This window comes from Myzus persicae, unplaced genomic scaffold, assembly GCF_001856785.1.
Source record: "Myzus persicae strain clone G006 unplaced genomic scaffold, MPER_G0061.0, whole genome shotgun sequence".
Classification (NCBI taxonomy): Eukaryota; Metazoa; Arthropoda; class Insecta; order Hemiptera; family Aphididae; genus Myzus; species Myzus persicae.
In genome coordinates this window covers 418,570-444,467 of record NW_019103900.1, presented here as the reverse complement: position 1 = coordinate 444,467, position 25,898 = coordinate 418,570, and the positions used below count along the sequence as shown (strand labels likewise).

General features: G+C 29.5%; 2 protein-coding genes across 3 annotated transcripts in view; one reads left to right on the top strand and one right to left on the bottom strand.

Annotated features, from left to right (window-relative positions):
• The first annotated feature begins 795 nt into the window (after positions 1-795).
• Positions 796-25,898, top strand: part of LOC111036107 (junctional adhesion molecule A-like) — a 100,269-nt gene continuing 75,166 nt past the window's right edge. The window contains exons 1-2 of one of the 2 annotated variants that reach the window (XM_022318007.1): positions 796-848; positions 22,675-22,808. In XM_022318007.1, coding sequence (XP_022173699.1) covers positions 22,709-22,808 — 100 coding nt within the window. In that variant the 5' untranslated portion in view covers positions 796-848; positions 22,675-22,708. Of the gene's footprint in view, positions 849-10,998; positions 11,446-22,674; positions 22,809-25,898 lie in introns of those variants that run through there. The other variant, XM_022318008.1, reaches the window with a different exon arrangement.
• LOC111036106 lies at positions 7,510-9,330 on the bottom strand. The gene is made up of 2 exons (XM_022318006.1): positions 8,255-9,330; positions 7,510-7,970 (listed from the first exon to the last, which is right to left on the bottom strand). The coding sequence occupies exons 1-2, from the start codon at positions 9,297-9,299 to the stop codon at positions 7,510-7,512; spliced, it is 1,506 nt and encodes a 501-aa protein (XP_022173698.1). The 5' UTR covers positions 9,300-9,330.

Here is a 25,898-nt window from a genome sequence, read left to right as displayed (position 1 = left end):
AGTCATTTATTTTATTAAAAATCACAATATTATTAGGTTTTTATTGTTTTTATTTTTTTAATGTTTTTCTATATGATAAGTCCCTACTCCCTAATTAATTATATTTTTAGTTATGAATTATATTGTAATTCCCGAAATAATATTGAAATAATATTATTAATTCATTGCATATTTTTTAACACTTATTCAAAATTTCTATTTCGTTATTTATTTTAAAACATATTTTAAGTAAATTAATGTTCATGAAAAACCACTTACGGTTTTTTCAATAAATAATATATGTTTGTATTCACATTAAATATTATTTAAGTAACTGTCTAAACAATGTATCATAAATTTATAAAATTATGTAAGACAATGGCTGTCATTGTACGTCGAATCATACAAATTATATATTCATTGTTATCAATATTTTTATTTCAAATAACAATTCTTTGTTATTTTTTCCATTTTTTTTACATTTGTAAAATTATATTTAAATTAAATTTTATACCAAAAATATAGATGCATTTTTAATTTATATACTTATTGTCTACTTGGTGATGACGATGACGTCTTGTCGGATAAACATAAAATTAAGTTAGGTATTATTTTACTATCATAAAATATAACAAACACTTAATAATAACTTATAATATACTTCATAATATGCAATAGTTAAGAAAATAGTAATTTCAATCAATATTTTAATAATATTTTATTTTATTATTATACATTTAAAATAATAAATTGTATTATGTTTTTTTTTCAGATTTCAATATTATTTGGTAATCGAGTTCATTACAATATTGTATCAAAACAATGTTTTTTGCTTACAATTGTTGAGAAAAAAACTGAAATATAATTTGGTGAGTTTTACACTTAGCTTATAATATTTAATATTATCTTACTCGCGGTCGCATTGTTATCATTGAATAGCATTCCTGTGCGGACATTTTTGTATAGTATTTGTGGAAACTAATATTATTATTAAAACATATGTTATTGAAACAGAGACGAACATAATAAAAGAATCCTGCTTATAAATATGTCTTAATAGAATATATAGGTTAGATTAGTACTATACTAAATTGATTATAATGAGTACTAATGTAGGATTATATTATTTAATTTTTTTTTTTAATTTAAAAAAGTATATTTCCATGTCATTCATAATTTATAAATCAGTACCTAATAATTTTGAAATTCCTTAAGTCGTGGCAATCATTAACTGTAAGTCCAATATAATACATTTAATTATTCCATTAATCCTTAAATAGTTATCTAAATATCACTGTATATTATTATGTTTTAAATTAATATACAACAAAGTACTATCAAAGTCAAATAATAAAGTACATATATATGTATTAAATTATAACAAACACTTGTGCAGTTCAAGTAACTTGTAGAAGGTTAATTGAATTAAAATTTGCATTTCTCTTCTAGGAGATACTATATTACCTAGTTAATTTGTTTGGGGCAGGATCTTTGCCAAATACTAGTCCAGCTGCAAATACGGAATACACACATAGGGTCTTTGTTACTAGGATTTGTGGTGATTTAATTTATGCAATGTTAGTTTTGAGATAAATTATTTATTAAGATATGTGCCACTGATTATGTTTTACCTACATATGCATATTATATAGAATATAATCTTAGCATTCATATTAATATCTACAAATAACATTTAAGACACACATTATAAGTACCTATCTAACTATCTAGTGTCTAGATATTTTTCAAATATACTTTTCAAAGAATTTCGTTAGTAAAAGATTCAATATTATTATAAGAATTTATTTCAGGCGAAGTTACGTACACTTTATTTCAAAAAAATAATCAAACAAAATATTGATCACATTTTTAGTAAATAATCAATGCGCAACAATAATTAAAATGTATACAACCATAAAGTAAAAACATATTGAACACAAGTAAGTTTAGCTCTAGTACTTTGAATACAAAAATCACTTTTTATTGAACAAATTAAGTTAATCATAAATATAAATCCCGTTAAAAAATAAAACTGTATTGAGTAAAATAGTTCAAAAATTGAAGAAAAACGTGACATTTAAAAAAAATATATGTTTTTGAAAATTCTATGACTCATAGTTATTCATAAGTAGACTGAAATTAGATGCTTAGAGTGTCAAGAGTTTTATTTAAATAATCTAAAACGATCTGTGGTTTAAAAATGAGATAATAAAAAACCATATTATTTTAAAATATATTCTTCTTAACATTGAATTGCAATTTTATTGAGTGTGGAGGTAATTATATTGTATAAGTCGTTGATTTTTATAAATAGTACCCATACAAAACAAACTAAGAAAGCTCACTCAGTGAGTGATTGTGCTAAATTGTCGGTTTCTAAACGTGTATTAAGACAAACCAATAAGCTATAATTCCATATGCAATTTATGAACAGTAACTACAGATAATAAATAATTAATCTTAATACAAATAGTCGTAGCTATGTATCGGTAACTAACTGATGGACGGACATCAATAGTTACAATAAATACCTATTGAGAAATAAAAAAAAAACATGAATTTCATATTTTAATCATCACATAAAACCAACATTCAATAATCACTTTTTTTACTGATAAACAATAGTCAATTTATAAAAAAGTTTTTTTTATCTCAGGTATGATTTATAAACAATAACTAAGAACAATTAATAAATATCATAATATCAAAAATCGTGACTATATAACTACTACAGGTGACTAACAACTGGTCTATAATTTGATCTAAAATTATGTTTAGAATCCTTAAAGTTAGGAAAGCTCACTCTGCGAGCGTGCTAAATTCTCGGTTTCCAGAGGTGTACTAAAAGTTAAAACAACGCAATAAACTTTAATTCCGTATGCAATTTATGAACAGTAACAACTATGGTCAATAAATAAATAATCTTAATATAACAGTCGTAACTATGTACCAGTAAATAACGGACGGACCGACACAGAGGATATAAGATGTTCTAAACTTATTTTTAGAAACATAAAATTAAACTAAATCTATAGCAAAAATAATAACAATAAATGCCCACTATGATTTTTAAAAAAAACATAAAGTTTGACATTCTAATCACATACAACAAACAATCGAGAACCACTTCCGATACTGATAAACAATACTAGCCAATTTTTGCATACATTTGTGTTAAAACTTTCACCTAACCTAATTTAACAAAATAATATTGTATTATAAATAATGTAATAATAAAAACCTTATATTATAAAATAATGTAAACACTGTTGAACATTTATCTATTTAATTAAAATTAGTATTAAAAACTTATATTAATAACTATTATTTTCATCGAAGACTTGAACTTTATAAACTAGCGTTCGTATTTTGAACGAATTCTGTAATGGAGCAATTTCTGTTATAATAATATGATTTAAAACACATATTATTTTTAAATCACATCAAAAATGTAATTATTATGGGCAATTTATTTTAAATTGTCTTTGTTATCCATACAAAATAATATTACCTATATGAGATAAAAAAAACAATAGAATACAGATGACATTTACCTGACCCCCTCCTATTGAAATTCATCCATATTTAAAATCAATACACAAATATGTGATAACGGACATAATTGTTCGTTATTCTACGTTTATCACAGGCACTTACTTATACTTGGGCTCCAAATAATAGTAAAATATGAACATGAATTATGCATATATGTATATTACTCATATTATTATTTAATGTTATAATATGTATATGGCCTAAGTACTTATATAATAGTGTATAGACTATAAAGAATAGCTACCTACGTGTTACAGCGTTATCGCAGTGTCCTTAATTATAGTTAAGATAACGAACAAATCATAATTAACGAGAAACGTGTTAATTTTCCTGGATCGCAACGTTAATTACATTGCAATTTGTCATTATGTGCGTAATATTATTATATTGCCGGTGTACGATAATATTGCCGTCTTCATATTATTATCTGATAGTAAGAAATCAAAATTAAGACGATCGTTTTGCAGAAGTTTGTAATAACCACGGTCATCGGTCACTGCGCTCTTCGGCGGATCGTATATTGGTGTCACATTATTTTCACGTAGGTGGTAACTGCAGACTCCACATAGTGCCAACTAATTTTCCGAATACAATTTTTTCTCGAAAAAATAACATGTTAATTGATATGAATTATAATTATTTATTTATTTATCAAAAAAAATGTCTCCGGATTCTTCAATTAATATACATGTAGTGATAAAAATTCGATTAGCAATCATCTTTTATATAAAAGATATCGTTAAGTTAGGAAGCTTTCTTCGTTAACATTTCACACACGTCATAATATTTCATATTATAATAAAAAAAAATGTTTGAAAGTGATTCAAGGCATTTATATATAGCAATATTACGAACCACATTCGACAAGAAATAGTTGTAGTTTTTGTATTCCGAGGCCAGTAGTAACAGACAAATTATTTAAACACCTTTGGAAATTAAATTTAATATTTTCAAATTTTCATTTTTGACACATTTTACTGAGAATCCTTTTATCTGGAGGAAGTTAGCGCAGTTAATATCGTAATACGCAATAATCGAGAAGGCCCATGGCCGATCTTTAGAATTTTCGATTCAAAGTGTATTTAATAATTTCCGCCAAACACTCTCCTTGATTCCACACATTACTGTGATTTATTTAATAATGTCGGTTCTCAGGAGTCTTCGGTTTTCACCGCGGTCCACTGCTCACACTTTTTTTACACTCCCAGCAAGTTTTTATCTTAAAGGAACTTATTTAAGCCTCATGCAACACAAAGCTTACATTAATCAATTTAATTAAGCCTGACATTTTAATGTCACTGGGTGGTACAGATGCCGTACTTTATGACTCACAATATCTACAATTGTAATCTAGGTGTTAAATATTATAGATATTCCTATAATAGTATGATGGTAACAATTACTTAAAACTACGTATAAAAAATAATCTTTGAAATTTAAAAAACAATTATTAGAAGCGGAGAAATATAATTTTAGAAATACTCTATTTGGGCAAAATAATGTTCGTGAAAAATATCGGTAACCAATAGATATCCTATAGGTAGTTCCAGTGTTGAACATTAATTGACACTGTCGGCACAACCACAGAATGGTTTTACGGCTGCACAATTTTGATATTCAACACATACGCATTTCATATATTAACTTCTCAGCAGACTAATATTATTGCAATCTCCTAATTACTTTCCACGCAATAAATTAAAATGTAAACTTCAACTACCCACATTGGTTACGTCGTCGCTATTTGTTAATGTTTGTACATTGTATATTACGCTGTGACACTGCACACACGGTGTTTCGTACATCTTGTCTGATTGTACTGCCACCGGTTAGTTATTATTATTATTATTATTATTTTAATCTGTTTGTTCGACATTTACAAAACCACCTTATTCCTACCTTGAAATGTTCAAGAACCGTATTATTTTCCACCACAATTAACGACGGACAATGTACGCATGTAAGCTAAAATCGCATACATTTTGTGAATTGCACAGTCGCAATAGACACTATTTTAATTCACCAAATAATTCGTTCTAACTTGTGGTATAATCGTCATCAGGTGAAGGATACACGCAGAATGTGAAAATTATTTAGGTACATAATATAGATCAATCTTCAAAAACAAAAAGAATATTAGTCCATATAATTAATACATATTGTATAAACATCCATATTAATATAAGCTGTAAAATATACTATGGCATTTGTTTTTCAATCCTAAGATTGTTGAACGTATTTATTTATTTTTACTCTTAACTCATACTGCAGACCTGCACTTGTCAAAAGTATTGATGTATATTTTCTGAGGACAGTGACCAAATCGTTTTTACTTATTGATATATTTATATTTTAAGTTCAGAAGATATACCTATTTGTTATTTGAATTGTTTTTATATGTTGACTTTTTTGGACAGTGCAACACTCAATACCACCAATGTTACGAATTACCTTTATAAATAAAGTATAATTAATAGGTGTGTAGTGAGTACTTTCGTGAACTTATTATTTGATTTTGTACTTGGTTATCTTAAAAGTAAAAATAACTATGTTGGTTAGTATATTTAAACATTCATATTAATATAATATTATGTTTGTTTTAAAATCTAACCGAGCAAAACACGTTATAAATTATAATTATATTAATTTAAATTTGAAAGCACAACGGATAGGTGTTATTATTATGGCGTTTCAGTGTAATACATTGTATACTTAACAAATCAGACTCCACCTTCAGATCAATTTCAAACATGTGTTGTATTTCACGTTTCATACATTGGTAGATCAAAGTTACCATGGCCAAGTAGAAAAATTAAAAAAACGTATTTTATCTCGTTTAGGTTTCATTAAGTTAATTTTATTACGTCTAGTCTACATTCGTATGAATATTATCATCATTTCAACGATGCTCTCCGGTTGGTTGACTCGTCAAAATTAATTTAATTGACTATTGCTATGTCGAGTAAACCAAATAATCGTAAATAATACAACCCAAAGGATTCAGAGATATATCCCGGCATGAATATCACGCGCTGTGGCCGAGGGGAAAATTAGAGCAACTAGACATCCACCATCCGGAAAATCAGCCTGTGAAAATGTTGTCTGTAATTGAAACGCCTGTCCTCAGCCGTTGACACATGTTACTGCGTTGTTAAAACCCCCGGAAAACTTTCCGCTAATAATATCTGCATAATTCTACGACTAAAACTGTTGCGAGGAGACGAGTGACGAAAGGACATGAATGATGGTCAGAAAGGACAGAGAATTAGAGTGATAAACATAATTTCAAATGCATGGAAACCAGCCCTATCTATTTGGAACGACCATACATAAATACCAGTCTCGTAGATTTTCTTTTAAAACTATTAACTAAACCCGTGATAAAACACTTTGAAAACAATTGAATTCGACATCAAATGGATCAATCTGCAAGCGCTGTTGTTTGACACTACAATTCAAATAGTATCATCGTTTTCTTATGAAAATATTGTTTATTTATCCCGATCCTTAGTTTGTATTTTAGCAAAATTTGTTATGAATATGAAGCTGTAATTGTATCTATGATTATGAGGAGAATACTGTTTACTTTTGGAAACAATTTGAGGCATTTAAGTCGATTGAAAATTATAGGATGCATTCTAAAAAAAAGAATGGTATCTTTTTTTATTTTCTTATTGATAAACCTATGATGATATCGTGTGATACAAGACCCAATTAATAGAATAATATTATATACGCAACTATTTATAAGATTATAGACTCAAGTTTCGTTATCCTACCATTTTTAATAAAAATAGTATTATATTATAATATAATTTTTTTCATCGTTGACACCTTAAATATTCTCTTATTACTCTACATTGAAGTGAAAAACTGTTGAATTATAAATTATATTATTTATGTAAGTAAACTAATTTTATGTATTTTTACGTACCATTATTTATTATAATATTTATTTATATTATTACGTTTGTTCTACATCAATCCTTCCTTCGCGTAATTTTCCATAGTTTCTGATTCCATTGTCCCTTCTTTTAGTGAATAATTTTCCTCTTCTACGTCTTCATCATAACATAAGTACTCGAAATCTGTGTAGATAAGCTCAGAGCGTTTCCCATGTCTATTATAAAACGCTACTCTGCTCAGGAAATTTGTGATACTCTGAGGGAAGTTGCAATTTTGAATAGAAATGTACTCGATATTCAAATTCGTTTTCAACGTTGTGTGTAACGCAATAGCCACTTCCGATGTTAATGGATTGTTATCTATTTCTAGAGCACGTAATCCACAATCATATGCTAATGACTGAGCAATGTTTAAGCCTCCGATTTCGGTTATAGTACAATTACGAATCCGAAGTTTAGTCAAAGGTTGAACTCCTGATGCTAAAGCAGATGCTAAATATTTGGCACCAATGTCATTTATATTGTTCATATCTAAATAAATGTATTATATTCGATGCATATTAATTACGTCTGTGAGAGATTATAATTCTTGGTTACATGAATTATGTTTTCTCGTTATTTTATTATTATTTGATTTATGAGTTGTTTTTAAAGTTAAACAAATATAACCTTTTTTGACATTAAAAATAACATATTATAATACTATCATATTTTATACGTATCAAGTTTTAAACTGTTCGTATATTTATATGCAATTAAAGGTATGTTTTCAAAGTAAAAAATATAATAGTTGAACCTATTTTGTAAATACGTACTTAAATTTAACTCAATCGCCGGGTAGTTATTTTTTCGCCTCCATAACATTACAAACGATAATGATTCAACTCCTTCTGGGCCGATATTGTTACCGCATAAGTTCACCAGCTTTAACATTTTCGCAGTTTTTAGGAAATGTGCAACCGATTTAGCACCAAGAGAACTTAGTTTACAAAATGAAAAGTTGATCTCTTCGAGACCATAGCACTCCATCAAATATGGTAATAGCCTGTTGAACTTTGTCATATTTAATTCACTCTTAGTAATGGTCAGGCTTGTCAAGTGTACTGATTTTACCAGGCCACGACCAAGCGTGTCCATGTCATAAATATGGAACCTGTACTGTTCGGGAGTATACATCGGGGGTTCTGCCGTAAATGTCCTGGAACCATAAACCAGGCTTAAGGTCCGAATGTTTTTTAAAATACCCAACACAAAACTCATATCTATGTGAATTGGATCGTGGGGTAAAATACCCTTAGGTTCATCGATCGCCAATGTGTGTACTATCGAACCCTGAATACGAAGCTGTTTGCAATCTATTACAGTGACATATGGGCTGCAAACCATCAATATCTCGGAAAGCTCAGTTTCATCGACGTAACCAGGTTCCAAGTTTTCAATTATTTCCGATACATATTTGGTTATGTAAATAATTTTTACGGAATCTGAAACTACTGCAGGGTTCAGTTTTGATTTAACATAGTTTGGCCAAGATTCGTCATGCCGGCGACGCCAATACTCATCACCTGGGACGTGAATGACTAAAGATATCGGTAAACTAGTACTAAGTGTTTCCACGAGGTACTCTGTATTTATAGGAGTAATCCACTCGAACAACTCTTTGGGGTACCGTGAAAAATGGTTGGCGATATTATCCAAGCAAAGTAACTTTAATGGTTTCGGCATACAATCTGCCCAGCTAAAGTCCACAGAGCTTATAACATGTTCGACATCGTCTGGCCTCAGCCTACAAGGAACTAATTCATCCGATGGAATGAACAAGTGAAAAGTTGTCTTTGGTATTGTATGAGGTATCCACATAGTGAAACTAGTTACAATAAAAAAAATTACGCACAGAAAATCGTTATACAATATAATAATTTTGGTCTGGAGTGAAAAAAGCCATAATTAGTAATAAATAAGAACATTTCAGCTGCCAGAGCTTTTATTTGTATTTCAATTTCATATTAATGTTGTCGTGGTAATACAGAATAATTTATACTAATTAAAAATTTTAAAATATATACTATTTTAACACAACACTTTTTATTTATACCGAACTCGTAAGTTTAGTATTTTCACAGACCATTATTGTACACACTATTGTTAAAGGTAAGTAGGTACCTAAAACCGAATACGCACTCCAGCACCCGTAGATTATACATAAAATATATTAAAAAGATTTTTTTATTCCGATAAAAATGTAGTACAATATTATAATTCTTCAATAAGAAAATAAGCATGAACACAATATTGTTTCATGCTTGTGTTATTTATTACTAATTATTGTTTATGTTCATAAACTACTATTAAAACTACGTTTATTTACTATAGTTATAATCTACTTCAATATTATATCAACAGTTACATTTTTAATAGGGAGACTAAATTAATAATACTAATAGTTAAATTGAAATAAGTCTGTAATGCTGTTATTTAAAATAAAATACGTTGATATTAATCAACTTAATGCATCAAATCATTATATTTCCACCTGGAGACCATTATAATTAATATTTTTGTTTTTGTGAGCATTCAATTTTGAACTTCGGAGGGATGTTATGTTACTCATAACAGAAGATTAATTTGAGGCTCCATTATATTACTTAGTTTGAATGGGAGTCTCCTATAATATATACAATACTATAATGCATTTATGTTGCACATAACAAAATTCTTCGGTCCAAACGATAATGGGTGCTCTTTAAAATATAAAAATTATATTTTCACTCAATTGTCTTCTATAAGTTTTAATTCGAACTTTGTGTATTAAATGGTAATATAAATTAAATAGTGACAACAATATCAATTATACCTAATAGAGATTTTTGCACACTATATTATTAGTGAACATGTTCAGGTATTACCTAGTGTTCAAATGAAAATGTTCAACCAGGTTACTTGTAATAATAATTAATGTATTGATAAACTGTAGTATACATTTATTCCGGTTAGGCAAAACAATAAAGGTTGATATTACATATTATTAACCTACTAGTATAAAATTATAACATAATGTAAATAATATAAGACGAATGCGTTTAAGATTAATATTTCATAGAAAATAAAAAGCACTTTTAAAACGTTTGCATAATAGGTATCAGGTAGAATATCACTTTTAAATTGGTCAATTAAGTATACAAGTACAAGGCTCAACGTTTTTTGTATTGTTTTATGTTTGTATATAACTACAGTATTATTATTATAATTACTATGTAAAATAATATTGAATAAAATGTTTATACATTTTTTTGGAAAGCATTTATGGATTTTAATTAAGTTTAAACAAAATCTAATAGAATTTAAACAATGAAATAGTAAATTATGTAAACTACCTATTCTAAGTTTTATCACCCAATCTACATTTTAGTTTTGTGATTAACTTTACTTTAATTGTAGTGTAACGAGAAATCGTATATCACCCATAACCGCGCGACTAGTGGTATAATACCGAATTAAAAGTGCCGCTGAGCGATACTTGTTACGCTTAGCGGACACACTAGAGCGCGCTTCTCCGCAACATAATTGCGAATACGGTGTGGCCAGCAACGATTAAGATATTTTAAGTCAGCTAAAAGGACCAAGCGATACAGTATCATGGAATCCTGCATGATATCCATACACCAAGAACATCAACGGCATCAGAAACTCGAGAGGAAATATGAGAACATTGTGAAAACAGCACGTCGTCCACACCCACATCTACACTAATATTAGAAGTCTAAACATACATAAGTATGGCTAGTCGACGACGGTGAAGGTACCTTCCGCTCCTACCGTGATACCAAGGATAGGCTCAGTGGAATACAATTCACTTGTATTAACGCCCTGTGTCCTATCCGAAATATCACGGTTAGTGACAGCAGCACCGCCGAGAGACCAGCAACTGCAGCACCGCCGAGGCGCCGAGAAACCGACAACAGCAACCGGAGGATCCACGGAGCCATACCACCGCCGACCCCGAACTGTAAGTTGTACTGTTATAGTGTACGGACTACGGAACACCGTAGTAATACCGGCACCTTTACACACTGTCCCTATCCTCTACTAGTGTACGGACGACATCATACCGTAGTAATACCGACACTATCCTCCACTCGTGCATGGACTACGAAATACCATAGTAATACCGGCATCACTGCATAATTATGATCCTTATTGATGCACCATCATATAAATATATTAACTAATGTTTGTGAATGTTAAATTGTATATTTTTAATGTATGCTCGAAGAAGCAATTAATAGATCTTTCAAAAGAATAAACTGTATGTCATTATTATTATGTTATATATATAAATAAATGTATGTATCTGACAATATAAAAAACAAAAAACCGAAACGTGTTGTCATTTCCGTTACAGTAGTAATTTTGTACACGAAAATAGAGTCATTTGGTTAGTGGCAATATATTCTCTTAAAAGTTTTAGTAGTAATAGGTCAAATCACTTATAACAAAAATAATAATTCTATTTCGATCTTACCATATCAAATAGTAAATAATAATGTGCAAGCTGATTCACCAAGACTTCTCAGCTCTTTTTTTTCAATAATGTAATTATTTAAATCTAATTTATGAAATGAATGAATATATCAGAAAACTATATTTCATAATTCTTGTGGTTTTTTGCCATACTTAAGGAGTGTCCTGTGGAGACACAAAATTCTGTTTGTCAAATGAAAACCCCTTATCTCCCCTTCTCATTTGAAAAAAACAGAAGTTTGTATCGCCACACAACACTCCTCAAGTAATACAATTATGCAATTCAAGAATTTAAAAAACAATGTCTTTGAATATATTTAAAAAATTCAAAAATTAGAATGTGAATAAGTTCATTATTAAAAGAAAGGGGGGGGGGGGGTTGAGTCACTCTGTATAATATATAAGTTACAAACAGGCGCATATGGGTGATTAAATAAATGAAAATTAACAATAAATATTGTGTAATATTGTATGAGTTTTGGATAATTGATACATGCTTGTATGATTTATGTATAGATAAGTATAATTTTTTATATTAATATACCTAATTTTATGTTTAGTCTTTAAATAGAACTAACCAAAGTAAAAATTAATTAAAAAAATATATAATTATCGTAAATAACTAATAATAATTGTAGTTGTTGAACTCTGATATCGAATAAAAAAAAAGTTGATATTGCTCTGCTGTACAAGAGGTTAGAAATGGGTCACTGCAATGGATGGTGTTAAGTTTGATAATGTATGTAACAATATCATTGTAGGTATATGATAATATATTATAAATATATTTTTAAATTACAATATACCAATAACTAAGATTGTCATTATTTTTTTTAAATATCTATAGTTTCCTTGAAACTCGAAGTTAGAATTACAATAAAAAAAAAACTATGTCTTTTTAATTTTTTTAGAATTTTGTGACAGTATATGAACCAGAATATGAGATACCTTGTTCTAAAATGTTGATCTTAAGTTTTAAAAATTGAATAGTGTATACTGTATACCTATATTTTATTGTACACTGTGTAACAAAAATATATGACATATCTGATATGTATGATATTTGTCATATATTTCTGTTACACTCTGTATGATTATAATATTTTTGAGATTTTGACAAAATATTTCGTCAAATTTTAATCTTTCAGTGTTTATAAAAAAATACTGTGTCCATACATCTTCAATATTGTGTAACTCTTATCATAACAACCAATTAAAGGAACCTTGTATTACATATTCAAGTGTTTTGATATACCAAACATTTTTTATCGCAATTAATTTTATAAAAATCAAAAATCTCTTTGGCTATAAATTGCTCAAATAGAGTCAAAATATTTCAAAAATGTATTCATGAAAGAAAATGGTCTTATAAACATCTGAGGAAAATATAAAGCATCTATGGTTATGACTTATGAGAGTTTCTTATTACACCGAAAAATACATATTTTATTTTATCAAAAACAGGTTTAGAAATTCTTCTTTTTCCTTAATTTTTTTTTTTTGTTTTTCCAGAAGCTTTTTAAGACAAATGTTAATTTTATAAATTTACCTCTCTAAAGTACCAACTAGATTCACTTTCCCATCATTAAAAATGCCGAAGTTTAAAAATCAAAAGGCCGAAACAAAAAACATATATCATTGTAAAATCAATAAATTCATCATCCCCGTTCTGAATCCTAAAAATAATGAAACGTGTGATTTGGCCTAACAAAATATTATTGTTATATTCAGTTATTACGAAGCACCTCCAAGAAATCACTTATATTCTTCATTGTTCGTTGAGTTAGTAAATGTTCATAATTGGTTTAATTTGTAAGTGAATATCAAAACCTCGACTGATTGTAGGGACAATCATAATTTTGACAAAATACTAGCATAGCAGTTATATAATAATAATATTATCAATAATATTATGATGGTTATTAACTCAAATTTCATATTATTATAACGTAATGATACGATATTATCCCGGTTAATCTATGAATTATGAACTCCGTCATAACTTATAATATTGTATGATACTATTGATACTTATAATAATACCTGTAATGTGACTTTCGGCTTCATTGGTGCCTATATCAAACGCCACATAATGTATCCGACACAATTATTATTATTTATATAATGGTGTATTTATTATATGATGGCGTCGTGAAAAGCGCTATACCTATTGACTCCCTTGCTGATTTCAAAAGTGTGATCATCCGCCGGATATATTGTTCGGCGATACGATAAGTGCAGGAAACGGGATTTGTGTGCCCTTTATGCGTGCATGAAAAGTGTGTTTAAGTAATTCGGGAGGAATAAATAATCGTCACCGACGCTGATACCGTATACGGGAGTGTTTGGAGGACGCGATTCCGTTCGCCAGCGGATAACACATGGCCATCCAATAACGTCCGTCGTCGTCGTATTATAATAGAATTTAATATGTATTACGTGACCCTGGTGAGAGCTGAACGGGACCGGAAGCGGACGACCGTGGATGAAAAATTTTAGGGCGACACCATGATCATGCATTAGCGCGTTTTTAACTCTGCGTGTGTGTGTGTGTGTGTGTTTGTGTGTGTGTGTGTGTGTGTGTGTGTGTGTGTGTGTGTGTGTGTGTGTGTGTTTTTACATTATAATATCCTCTTCTATTTATTATATGACCGTCACGCGACCACTGCCCGCGCCACCGTGCAAACTGTATACATTTTCCCGGCGGCGATCATTTCCATCGTCCTTCGTTCTCCGTTTCGATCTAGAAACAACTAGTCCTCCTTTCTCGGCTGCTGACACCGCCCAGAAAACGCATCCGCGTGCATGTCGCACGGGTTTATCCGGTCCAATAACTAATGGACAAACGACTTTGCGAGTCTGCTCTCCTGCACGCGCTGCCGCGCCCCTGGACAGATTTACTGGGCCGTTACTTTGGAGACAAACAAAACCCTCACTGAGTAGTCCGCCGGGATGGGGAGGAAGAAGCGTACATCCGCAGACAGAATTTAAATGGAACTGATATATAGAATAAGGTCGAAATGAGACGAGGAGAGCGAAATAGAACGGATGGAGTGTGAAAGGGGGTGAAAGAGTTAGCGGGTAGTGATAGAAAGTGGGGGATTGAAAGTAGTGTGAGAAGTGAAAGAAGGGGTAAGAAGGGCGTTATGAGTGAGTATGGTAAGGGGGAGGGGAATAGGAAGAGGATGGAACGGAATTAATGCGGTCGAGAAGGAGATAGAATAAAGAGTTTTTTTTATCAATTTATATTGAGTTTATTGAATTGTGCATGAGTGTGTGCATTGCATGGTTTTATTTTTTTTTTCGTCACCAAATAGGCTCATTCGGCTGGACTTGCCTGGCAGTTGCTACAGGCGCTGAATCTGTTGCGCGTCCCTTGGTGGCAATCGCCACCCGTGAGCGGGTGATAATCGTTTTCACCGGGCGGATATAATAGGTACCTACTGCTCATTTCCGGACGGACCAATTGGTATTTTATAATAATTACACCGGGAAATTACATCGATTTCCTCGTTACGAATATATTGCCGTCTTCAACATTGCATATTATATATAAAGACTATTACATAACTTAGTGTCGTGATTGTTTTTCTACATGAGTCACATAATTTATTATAGTTACAGATGTGAGTATGCGACTGTTGACATTTTCATAAAATTGTATAAAGTACCTAAACATAAGTTATTACAATAATGTTGGAAATTTGTTCTGCCTAATTTTTATTTTTTGTATTTCTATTTTTTTAATTTCAGATTTAATAGATATTTTTATTGATAATAGAATATTTTTATCAACTCAAAAGTATATATTTCACAAACAGAAAAATGTTTGTTCTGAATTCATCATGAAGATGATAAAAATATGAACATAGGTTAAGACATATTGTGGCCACTTAAAGCAGGTCTACTGCTTTTTCTTCCAATTATTATTAGAAATTGTTTTATTCTATTTTTGTTATAATTCCAATTTTTATATGAACAAACACATTGCTAATATTGTTGACCTTTAAATTCTAAAATAATCAATTACACGTTATGTATTTGCAAATCAAACATTATGTTTGAAAACAATAGAATAACTTTAAAATATCAGCTGAAAAATATATCATACGATAAACAAAACAATTATAATAATATTATCATGGTTTGATAATTTATAATAACTACTATGTGCAATTCAAAATAAAAAAAATTAAAATTCTGAAATTACAAGAATAATAATATATTTAACAAATATAATAGGTTTATAAGTAGAGCCCTGATAGAGACATGAATTATTTGATAAAAATTTACGAAGTACCTACCTAATAAACTCGTAATAATAACAGCAAGCAAAATATTTACGAAATCGTATTATTCAACATTACTATTGTTTGTAATTTAAATAAAGTATTTAAATACATTACTTTTATTCCTAAAATTAGGATGATAGGAAATATTCTGTAAAATATGTGTATATTATAAAATATACAAATATGTAATTTTTTTTCAAAATATTATTATATTATGTATTATAGATATAAATATTATATGACATTTTCTTCAATTTCCATTCACAAATATCTTCAATAATTGGTGTTGGGAATCAAAGTAGGTATCTTGTAATGGTTTTTATAATGAAAAATCATTGGATAATCTTAATGATTATAAGTTTACTTGTGTAGTTATTGGCACCTAACCAGTTCCATTATAACATAAAATTGCGAACAACCACAGATATAGATAGTATGGTTGCGTTACTTTTTATTATAGTAGCAGTGTAGCATGCATATAAAACAGAGTCAATTTTTTTTATAAATTTAGAGAAAATCCTGCTCACTGCTATCGTTTCCATCAGAAGTTTAGATCAACACAGGTTCCCCTGGAAGCGCTGCCAATGAGCAGGTTATTGTACAATTTGATAAGAACATTAGCCATCACTTTATCAAGTTTCGTTACACCAAGAGTTGATCTGGTCGTTAAGCAACCATAGCAACCATATAGACATATAGTATTAATATCTGTGTGATTGTGTGAGTAACCAAATAAAAAATATTATAACACAACGATTGCATTGTCACCGAATAATTAAGATAAAATATCCTTAAAATGTATGTATAGTTAAATATTATTTATACAAAATACAAAACTACTCGGTGAAAATAACAGTACAAGTTAACTAACCATGTAGAGTATAATAATATTTGAGTACTGAAAAACTTGAGTTTGATTTTATTTTTGCAAGTAGAATAATAATTGTAATGTGTTACATAGTTACCAAATTGCTTAACCTTACCAAGCGATACCAATAAAACTTTGAATTTCATTCTTGTTATACCAGGTTATTTCAGAGAAACCCGTTTTGTGCCATAGTCAATATTGACCATTGATCCTTTTTTATTTGCTGTTGGCGTTGGCAATGCACACTCCATCGTTATACCAAACACTATAACGTTAATAAGTAATAACGGACTTAGACTATAATTTTGTATTCGACACCAATGTAGGTATCGATTAAATATGTAAAAATACAAATAAATTTAGATCACTAGCATTTATACACAAGTATAAGACTTGTATTAATTGTCAATAATAGTATTATGATGTTTTGAGTCTAAACAACTATAATATTGGATAATATTATGTATTATTATGTTTTCTATTGTTGTATAATATCTTTGTACTAAATCAAAAATACGATTCGTTGAAAGACGAGAATGCAATGAAATTCCATGGAGTAGTAAAGGTTGGGGGCTATAACAAATATTGAAATGCGATTGGCAAGCATTTAAAATTATGATTAAGTGAAAAACCAACAATATTACAGTGTTCGTTAGCTCTCTTAAAATTAAATCTTTTATGTGATACTTTTTGTTTCAAGCATTTTCGAGTCGTCCATGCATTACCGAATGTCTCCGAAACGTGATGACCGGCAGTCTACTTTTCGTGAGACACGGCGACGATGACAATTCCATTGTACTCTCATATTTTCTCATTCTAAAGGCGCTTTTCCTTTTAACCTGCACAATAGTATATTATAACTGCTAGGATATTTTTCAATGCAAAGAAAAAGAAGATATCTTCTCTACATCATGTTTCAATGTATAATAAGCAACCACGTTTGTTCCATGGCGTGTTTTATTCCATGACTGCTGCAGGGTTGTCTTTTGAACAATACCAATATTATACTGTATTTTCCTGATGTAGCGTTGTTTTTTGCCGGATAACTGTGCAAATGAAATCTTTTCTTCGCAAACGACGTGTCACCGTGAACATTATAATATATATTTTAATCGAAATATACATAGTGCATTTTTTTAAATATCATCAAGTATTCCTGTAATGAACTAAGGATACAACAAAAATATTCATACCTTCGTGTGAAAAACGTTCGTATCAATATTTCAACAATACAATTTTTAGTCATTATGTTACAAGACTAGTTAGTATCTTACAACATCTGATAATAATAATTACGATATCTACTAGTCGCAAAATATAATAGCTCATCAAAATGTTCTAGAACATTGCATTGTTTATGGAAACAATGTGAGACAAAAAGGCATCGTCTAAACGTTGGATTATTTGTTGAAAACTGAGTTAATCTCCGTCTTAGTACCTACATACTGTGTTCGTGCACATGTATAATTACGAAAAGTGAATTTCATGTTATTATCATATTAAAGTTATATCGGTGTATTAACCACACAGCACTATACAAGTCACTCAGTCTTTAGGGAATATATTCCAACAGGCCCTTTGGAAACCTAATAACTATATAAGTAAATTATAGCTGAAACATAGTTTTCGATTCCTACAAATATGTGTGTATAATATGATACACAATACATGTATAATAGTGGGCATAAATAATAATCATAACGATTTACCATGATTACCATTTTTTTTAAACTTATAATTATTAATTTAATTAATATTACAGATTATTATATTATTACGAGACAGTATAGACGAATACAAAATATGTTCGTATATACATAGTGTATAGTTACACTTCTTACATAAAATCAAATTATTATCACCTAATATAATAATATTATATATTTAAATATTAATATCTGAACCGTTGGTTGATAATTTTTTTATTACGATTAACATTATATGTTTATCAATGTTGAGTAGGTACTTACTTATAATAATAATGGTACATTTAACATTGCAATAATTATAGCATGATATAATTATTAGTACCTTATTGAACACAAATGTGTTTTGAAAGAGTTTTTGTTATCTAAAAATAATAGAGAAAAGTATATTAAATAATCATTAAATTTCGAAAAATTCATAATATCATCTATGTTGATGAATTTTTCTAGTAAAATTAATTTGTATCTAGTGTACTTCACGCATCATATTTTAATATTTATAATAATGTTTCCAAATAAGCATTATATTATACCTACTATTTCTGAAATCATGTATAAAATTAAACTTCAAAAATACAATAATACGTGCTTTTACCTTCATGCAAGTATCGTAAGTGAACACGATATTATTCATTTTATTTACTTATTTAATTTTTTTTTCTTTACAAGGTAATATAACTTAGACATAATAATTTACAAATAACATAAAGAAGAATAATAACACTAAAAGAAAAATCTGTAATAAAAAGGATACAATGTCGTAGAAATACTTATAGTTTATGTTTTTGAATGTTTACGATTCGTGTGACAATGGTATAAAATGATCATAAAAAGTCTAATGTACGTTATTAAACCGAAAAAACAAACGTAATAAGTTATCAGTAAAAATTATGTACATTCTATTCTTTTAACCTGTCTTAGAAATTATTAAAAAAATGGAATTTTTTTCAAATCAGGAACTCGGTGTGATGAAAATATGTATTTTTCCAGTTTAATTTTTTTCGTTATGAAACGACGTCTGCACTTTTATATTGTTAATTTTTTTCTAACAGGTTATTATGTATTGCAAAACTCATTTTCTGTGACATAATTCAACAAATGTTTTCTTAAAATAAAAATAAAAAGTATCAATATTGTATTTACAGGTTTCATATTGTACACGATGGTTTCAGTAGTCGATATTATTACTATTTAGTTTTTTATTAATTTATGATACAATACAATTCCTGTACTTTTAATATATTCTCAATTTGTTACTAATTGTAAATCGTTTATATTTATTTTTGGGTTGAAGAATTAACCCTCAAAGTAATATTACGAAGGTATTACTAGACATACACGAAACAAGTTAATATCAAACCGTACTTGACTTTTAACCTAACTATTATATAAAGTTCATAAAATCTGAAAAAGGTAAATATGAACATTTTAAATGTATATAAAAAATTCCACATTATTTGAATTCCATTGAGCACTAAAAGCTTATAAGATGCTTGACATAATGACACATCAAACAAAATATATTCCAATTGTTACACTTATTATTTTCAGTACTATTTTATAAAAAAATACTAAATGTAAGACTTTTCTTACCAACACAAACGATATTTGTAATATTGGATTATTAGTTCATTCGGTTTTTAGCTAAATAACACAGTTTTTAGATTTACTGTGGGTTTAATTTGGTTTTCAAGTAATATCATATACAAATTAGAAATGGATACAAAATATTAATTTTTAAGATAGACCATTTCAAGCTCATATTTTTATATCAAGAAAATGTGAAAACCCCCTTTTTTATTATTTTTAGAATAAAATATACAATCTATATCTAAGACATAATAAGTATAATACGTGCGATAAGGGAAAATAAACAATTAAACATCATTTTACAAACATTTGAAGAAAGAAGCCACCCACTGATGACACTTTTGTCTTGGTTTATCGTAGTGATTTAGTTATATGTTAGTTTTTATATTAAATATTAAAATTTAGTTATAGTTAGTATTTAAAGTATGGAAAAACTTACCAAAAATTGTACAATACTTTTTTCAATGAAATCTATTCTAATCATTATAATATTATTATACCGTAGTTTATAACAATATTATATAGGTACTCATACGATCTACATTAATTTTTATCTTGATGAATTAATACAATCCTGATACAAACATGTATAACGGTTTGAGACAACTACATTATTGAAGTTTCAAACCTCTAAACAGAATTTATTATAACTGATATAACCTTTATAGACAACCTGACTTTATTTTTGCTTACACAATAATTAAAAATTTTATTTTGAAACACTAATTAAAATATTCTATACAAACCAACATTTTCTATAATGGTATGCAAGTTTAAATTACCGAATAATAATTAAATAACCTTGATATTATGTTTATTATAATATCCTTTATAGACAGAAAAAACAAAATGTTTAATATTTAGAGTTAAAGCTTAAATACAATGTTATAGCTATACCATTTGCATAACATTTTTCCAATAAATATTTTTTGTCATAAAATATGGATTACTCGTACCATATACAGAAGTAAATATCTATATCCACTTTCTAGGTATTAAAATCAAACTTATAATAATTAAATATTTAAGAATGATCAATTTCTATGATTAAGTTATCATTTAGTATTATATTGTACATTATTAAGTTAACGGTATTTTTGCGTGACAAATATTATTTACGTTATTGGTATATATTTAATTTGTTGTTAAATAATCTCAATTTTCAATTGTGTTTAGAACTGTACCACACATTTATAACTGGTTTAGATTAGATTCATGTAAAACCATAACATTATGGTGAAGTTCTTGAATTATACAATATTATGTAACTAAATAAAAACATAACTATTTTATGACAGAACTTTTCATTTGTTTTACAACAATTTTAAAACAAATTTTGTAAACGAAGTGTTGTTATTATAATATTATATTAGGTTTCTACATAAATGGTTACTAATTCAACATTTGTGAGTATAAAATGCATTTCTATGGAAAAGATTTTATGAACAATATACATGCTAACAAATTTATGTATATTCAATTAGGTTCCAAACAATTACTTTCCATAAACAATAAACATTTAAAATAAATACTATAATACCTTTATAAGTCAACCACATATTAAGTAAAACAAAAAGTAATTATACTACATTACATCTGAGTATTGCGTTTCAGAATTGTAACAATTGTTTTATAAAATAAAAAGTTTAAGCACCTCCCCAAGGAATGCTTATAATGTAAAATTTTCCATCTGTAAATCGCAAATAGTAAAAACTTTCAGTCTGTACTTTTGAAAAATAAAACACAAAAAAATACATAAATAAATAATACCTCATGGGAAGAATAAATTACGCATAAATATGGTTTGATATTGATTTTGTAAAAATCATGTTTTCACTTCGGTCCGGAGAGTAAAATATTCAAAAACGTTGATAAACTATTGGCAAGGTGATAATAATATATTATGATGGATTATAAAGTGAAGTCTAAATTCAAACAATTATTATCATAGATGTATTATCAGTCTATTAAAGTTGAAGGTATATTATAGTATACTTGCACAAATATATTTTATTTATAATATCAATCATACCTAGATATTATAAATACTTATTTTTGTATAATCAAATATCTGTTTGTAGTGTTATCGTGTACAATTTGGTTATTATACTTTAAATTCAATAATAATTAAAGTTCAAGAGACGTATTCAATATATTTTTTTCTTACTTATCTTTTTAGGTATTTATCTACAATGACTGTATAATGATTAATAGGTCAAATTTTATTTCTCATTTCGATTTGAACCAATTTGTTTTAGGGCCGGCAACAAACAGTCGACACATCGTACAAGGATGGTGGTGACATCTGGTTGCCAATCTCACGGACATCATCAAAAGTTCATTGCATTATTGATACTGTGCTTTTTGGACTGTGGTCAAGGTGACGGTAAAGGTGAGTTTTTGTTTCGTTATAGTCGCTTACTGCGGTATAGTTTTATTTTCGAATTGTGTGTTCCGCAGCTGCCTATCCCTGTTTACTCCAAAACACCCTGCACCTGCACCGTCGTCACTAAATTGGTCTGATTTAATGGCACCGTGTTTTGGATACGCAATACCTACGTCATATGGTTCCAAATTGCCAAAGTTTCACAATCAAGAAAGTCCTTAATATCTTACCCATCCTTCTAATTATAATGGGAGCTCTAATGGCACCAGTGCTGCTGATACGGATGACCTAAATTTTACAATGTAACACGAAGGCAGCACGGCGCGTACGATATTATTTTAATTGTAATTACGCGTAATCAAATTATGAAATTAACATAATATTATCAAAAATGTTAGTTAAAAATAAATTCCCGGGCGCGACGAGTTTTACACCTACGAAAATTAAAATCTTGTCACTATTTTATGAAAACTGTCGTCCCCACCGTCGTGCTGAAGCTGCAGTTATAGTAGACTGAAGTAAAGTTTTTTGTTTCTCGGGCTCTAATAAAACCGACATTAATAATAGTGATTATTCCATAAAAATGTAGATATATAAGAAAGTCAAAAACTAAACATTTGTTTATAAATCACACAATATGGTATATTGTCTATAGGTGGACATACGTGAACGTTTTTGACAAATATGTTAAACACATAGCTGCTGCTTTTTGGTGAGACACACACGGAAACTGTTAGTTTAACAAATTCAAACGCGTATACTGACTACAATAGTGTTGTATTATTCGCATTGATAAAATGTATAGGTACACAAAATAACGAAATAGTATACGACAGTAAACATTTTAACAACGAAACACGAGTACAATACCAATGGTTATACTCCCCCATGTGCATGGTAACGTATTTTTATTTTGATGCATTGTCGTTTTGGAATAATTTATTTTCATAGGTTTGACGTTTTCTTCGTGCAATTTTTTTATTTTCATTACTAATATTAATTTCAGTGATTTAATATATTTTATTTTTGTCATCCTAATACACGGTAAATATTTTCTAGTCAAATATATATCAACAATATTGTATTCTACAGATTAAGACAAATAGTTCTATCATAACACGTATGTCAATCAAATTTAAATTTAAATAATTTCAAAAATTATTATGACACTAAAATTAATGGCAATAAGAACAAGTGTATTTTTTTGCACAAAGTTCCCCAACTACCTATTACTATTGAACTGCAATGCTCATACAACTTTAACTAGGTGGCTCTATTTTCAAATGAGTTTCACTTTACATAAATTAATTTTAATTTTTAATATCAACGTTTTACATAATATATTTTGAAGGTTACAAATAACCATGTTTGGTTTTAACTTTTAATTTTTATAATTTAGGTATTTATGGTTCAATTTTTCGAACATTTATACATCAAATTAATATAATGCTTTTTTTATTTTTTCATTGTGTTAAATATTTTTACTGTGAACGTCTACTAAGACTATCTATGTATGTATAAAATATAATATTTTAAGGTGACTCGATTTCTATCAGAAGTGATTTAAATGATAAAATTTGTCAAGACAATCTCGCACTGTAGATGAAAATACTACTAAGGTCGTTATGTATACAATTTCTATGTACTCGAAAAGTATTAGAATCTGCAAGGAAATCAATGTTCACTTTTAAATGGTTGTATAAATTCTAGCAATTGCCGATTTTAAATTCTTAATAATATTTTATTCAATCGAGTGTAACTACTTCGCATGTCATAAGATTAGTTTATGTTTACCTAATATTTTCATAAAAGCTATGTATGCTTCTCATATATAATTTGTTAAAGTCATATTTTTGGTAGGTAATTACTATACATAAGTATTTAAATTGCATTAAAGACTAAAATATGCTTGTATAATCGTAATGAATCCTGCATATTAGACGTTTTAGCAATATTTAGATGGGTGTTAAAGATAAGTGCAATTAATATTGGGTAATATAACCCAAGAAAACTATAATACTGTCAAAAGCATCGAACCTATTATTACACAACGTGAGTCTTGATTCACGATGATATCATACACCTACCTACCAACGGAACGGCAGCAATAATTAAGTGTTACGTGTAAGTCGACCTATACTTTTCCGAAGAAAAAAAACCGAAAACTGCACCGTATCTATTAGAAGTGGAAAACAGTTTAACGGTAACAGCGTGTTTGGGTGTCTACCCAGTTGGTTTTGCGTGCCTCATATAACTAACGGTTAGCGTCCATTCGTTAAAACCCCGGGTATACCGGGGAGTAGGTTACCGTGGTCGGGATGCGGGCGGTGCGGGCGGTGCGGGGAACGAGTTTTGATTTCCCACAGGTATAATAGTTGCGAAAGAGGTCGGAGCGGGCTGCAAATAAAGGGGAAACTATTTTTACCAACAACCGTTATAATAATAGCAATAACAATAATAGTAATAATAATATAACGGTACTGAGGAGAGCGATTAGTGCGTGTGGAAATCGTAAAAGTGTGTGCACAGCTACCGGCGAATCATCGTCGTCGGCGGGACGGGAAAACGGCGGTGTCGGTTGCGGGTGCGGGTGCGGGTGCGGGTGCGGGTGCGGGTGCGGGTGCGGGTGCGGGTGCGGGTTTGTTCCCGATGACAGCCGCGGCCGTCGCCATGAATCCATCCTTTTTCGGAATCGGTGTGCCGCCGGTCGAAAATAATACATAAAAATCATATATACATATATGAACGCGGTGGAGTAGAGCGAGCGCTACACGGCGCGCGGGGCGTGAGGTGTGACGACGTCGGGCGGACTGCGGTGCGGTAAACGAGAAACTTTTTGCCGAGCAAGAGCTGCACCATTATACGTCATACACAATACTTTTGACAATGATGGAAGAGCGGCGCGCTCGAACACAAATGTTTAACGTTCGCCGCCGTTGTTGCAGTTGCGCCGCGCGGCTGTTGTTGCGGATCGGAATAATTCACAAATATTTGTCCGTCGAATCCGCTTTTATAGTCGGCCTTTTGGTACAGCGTTCGCCAACATCGCCGCCGCGACCACCTCCGCCACTTTCACCGCTTCCGCCGACCCCCCCC

Bases quoted from the DNA above. Each gene is read 5' to 3' on its own strand.
- LOC111036106 (XM_022318006.1), bottom strand. From the start codon at position 9,299: ATGTGGATACCTCATACAATACCAAAGACAACTTTTCACTTGTTCATT. The intron at 7,971-8,254 runs GTACGTATTTAC...ACATTTATTTAG, and splicing joins GGCGATTGAGTTAAATTTAA to ATATGAACAATATAAATGAC.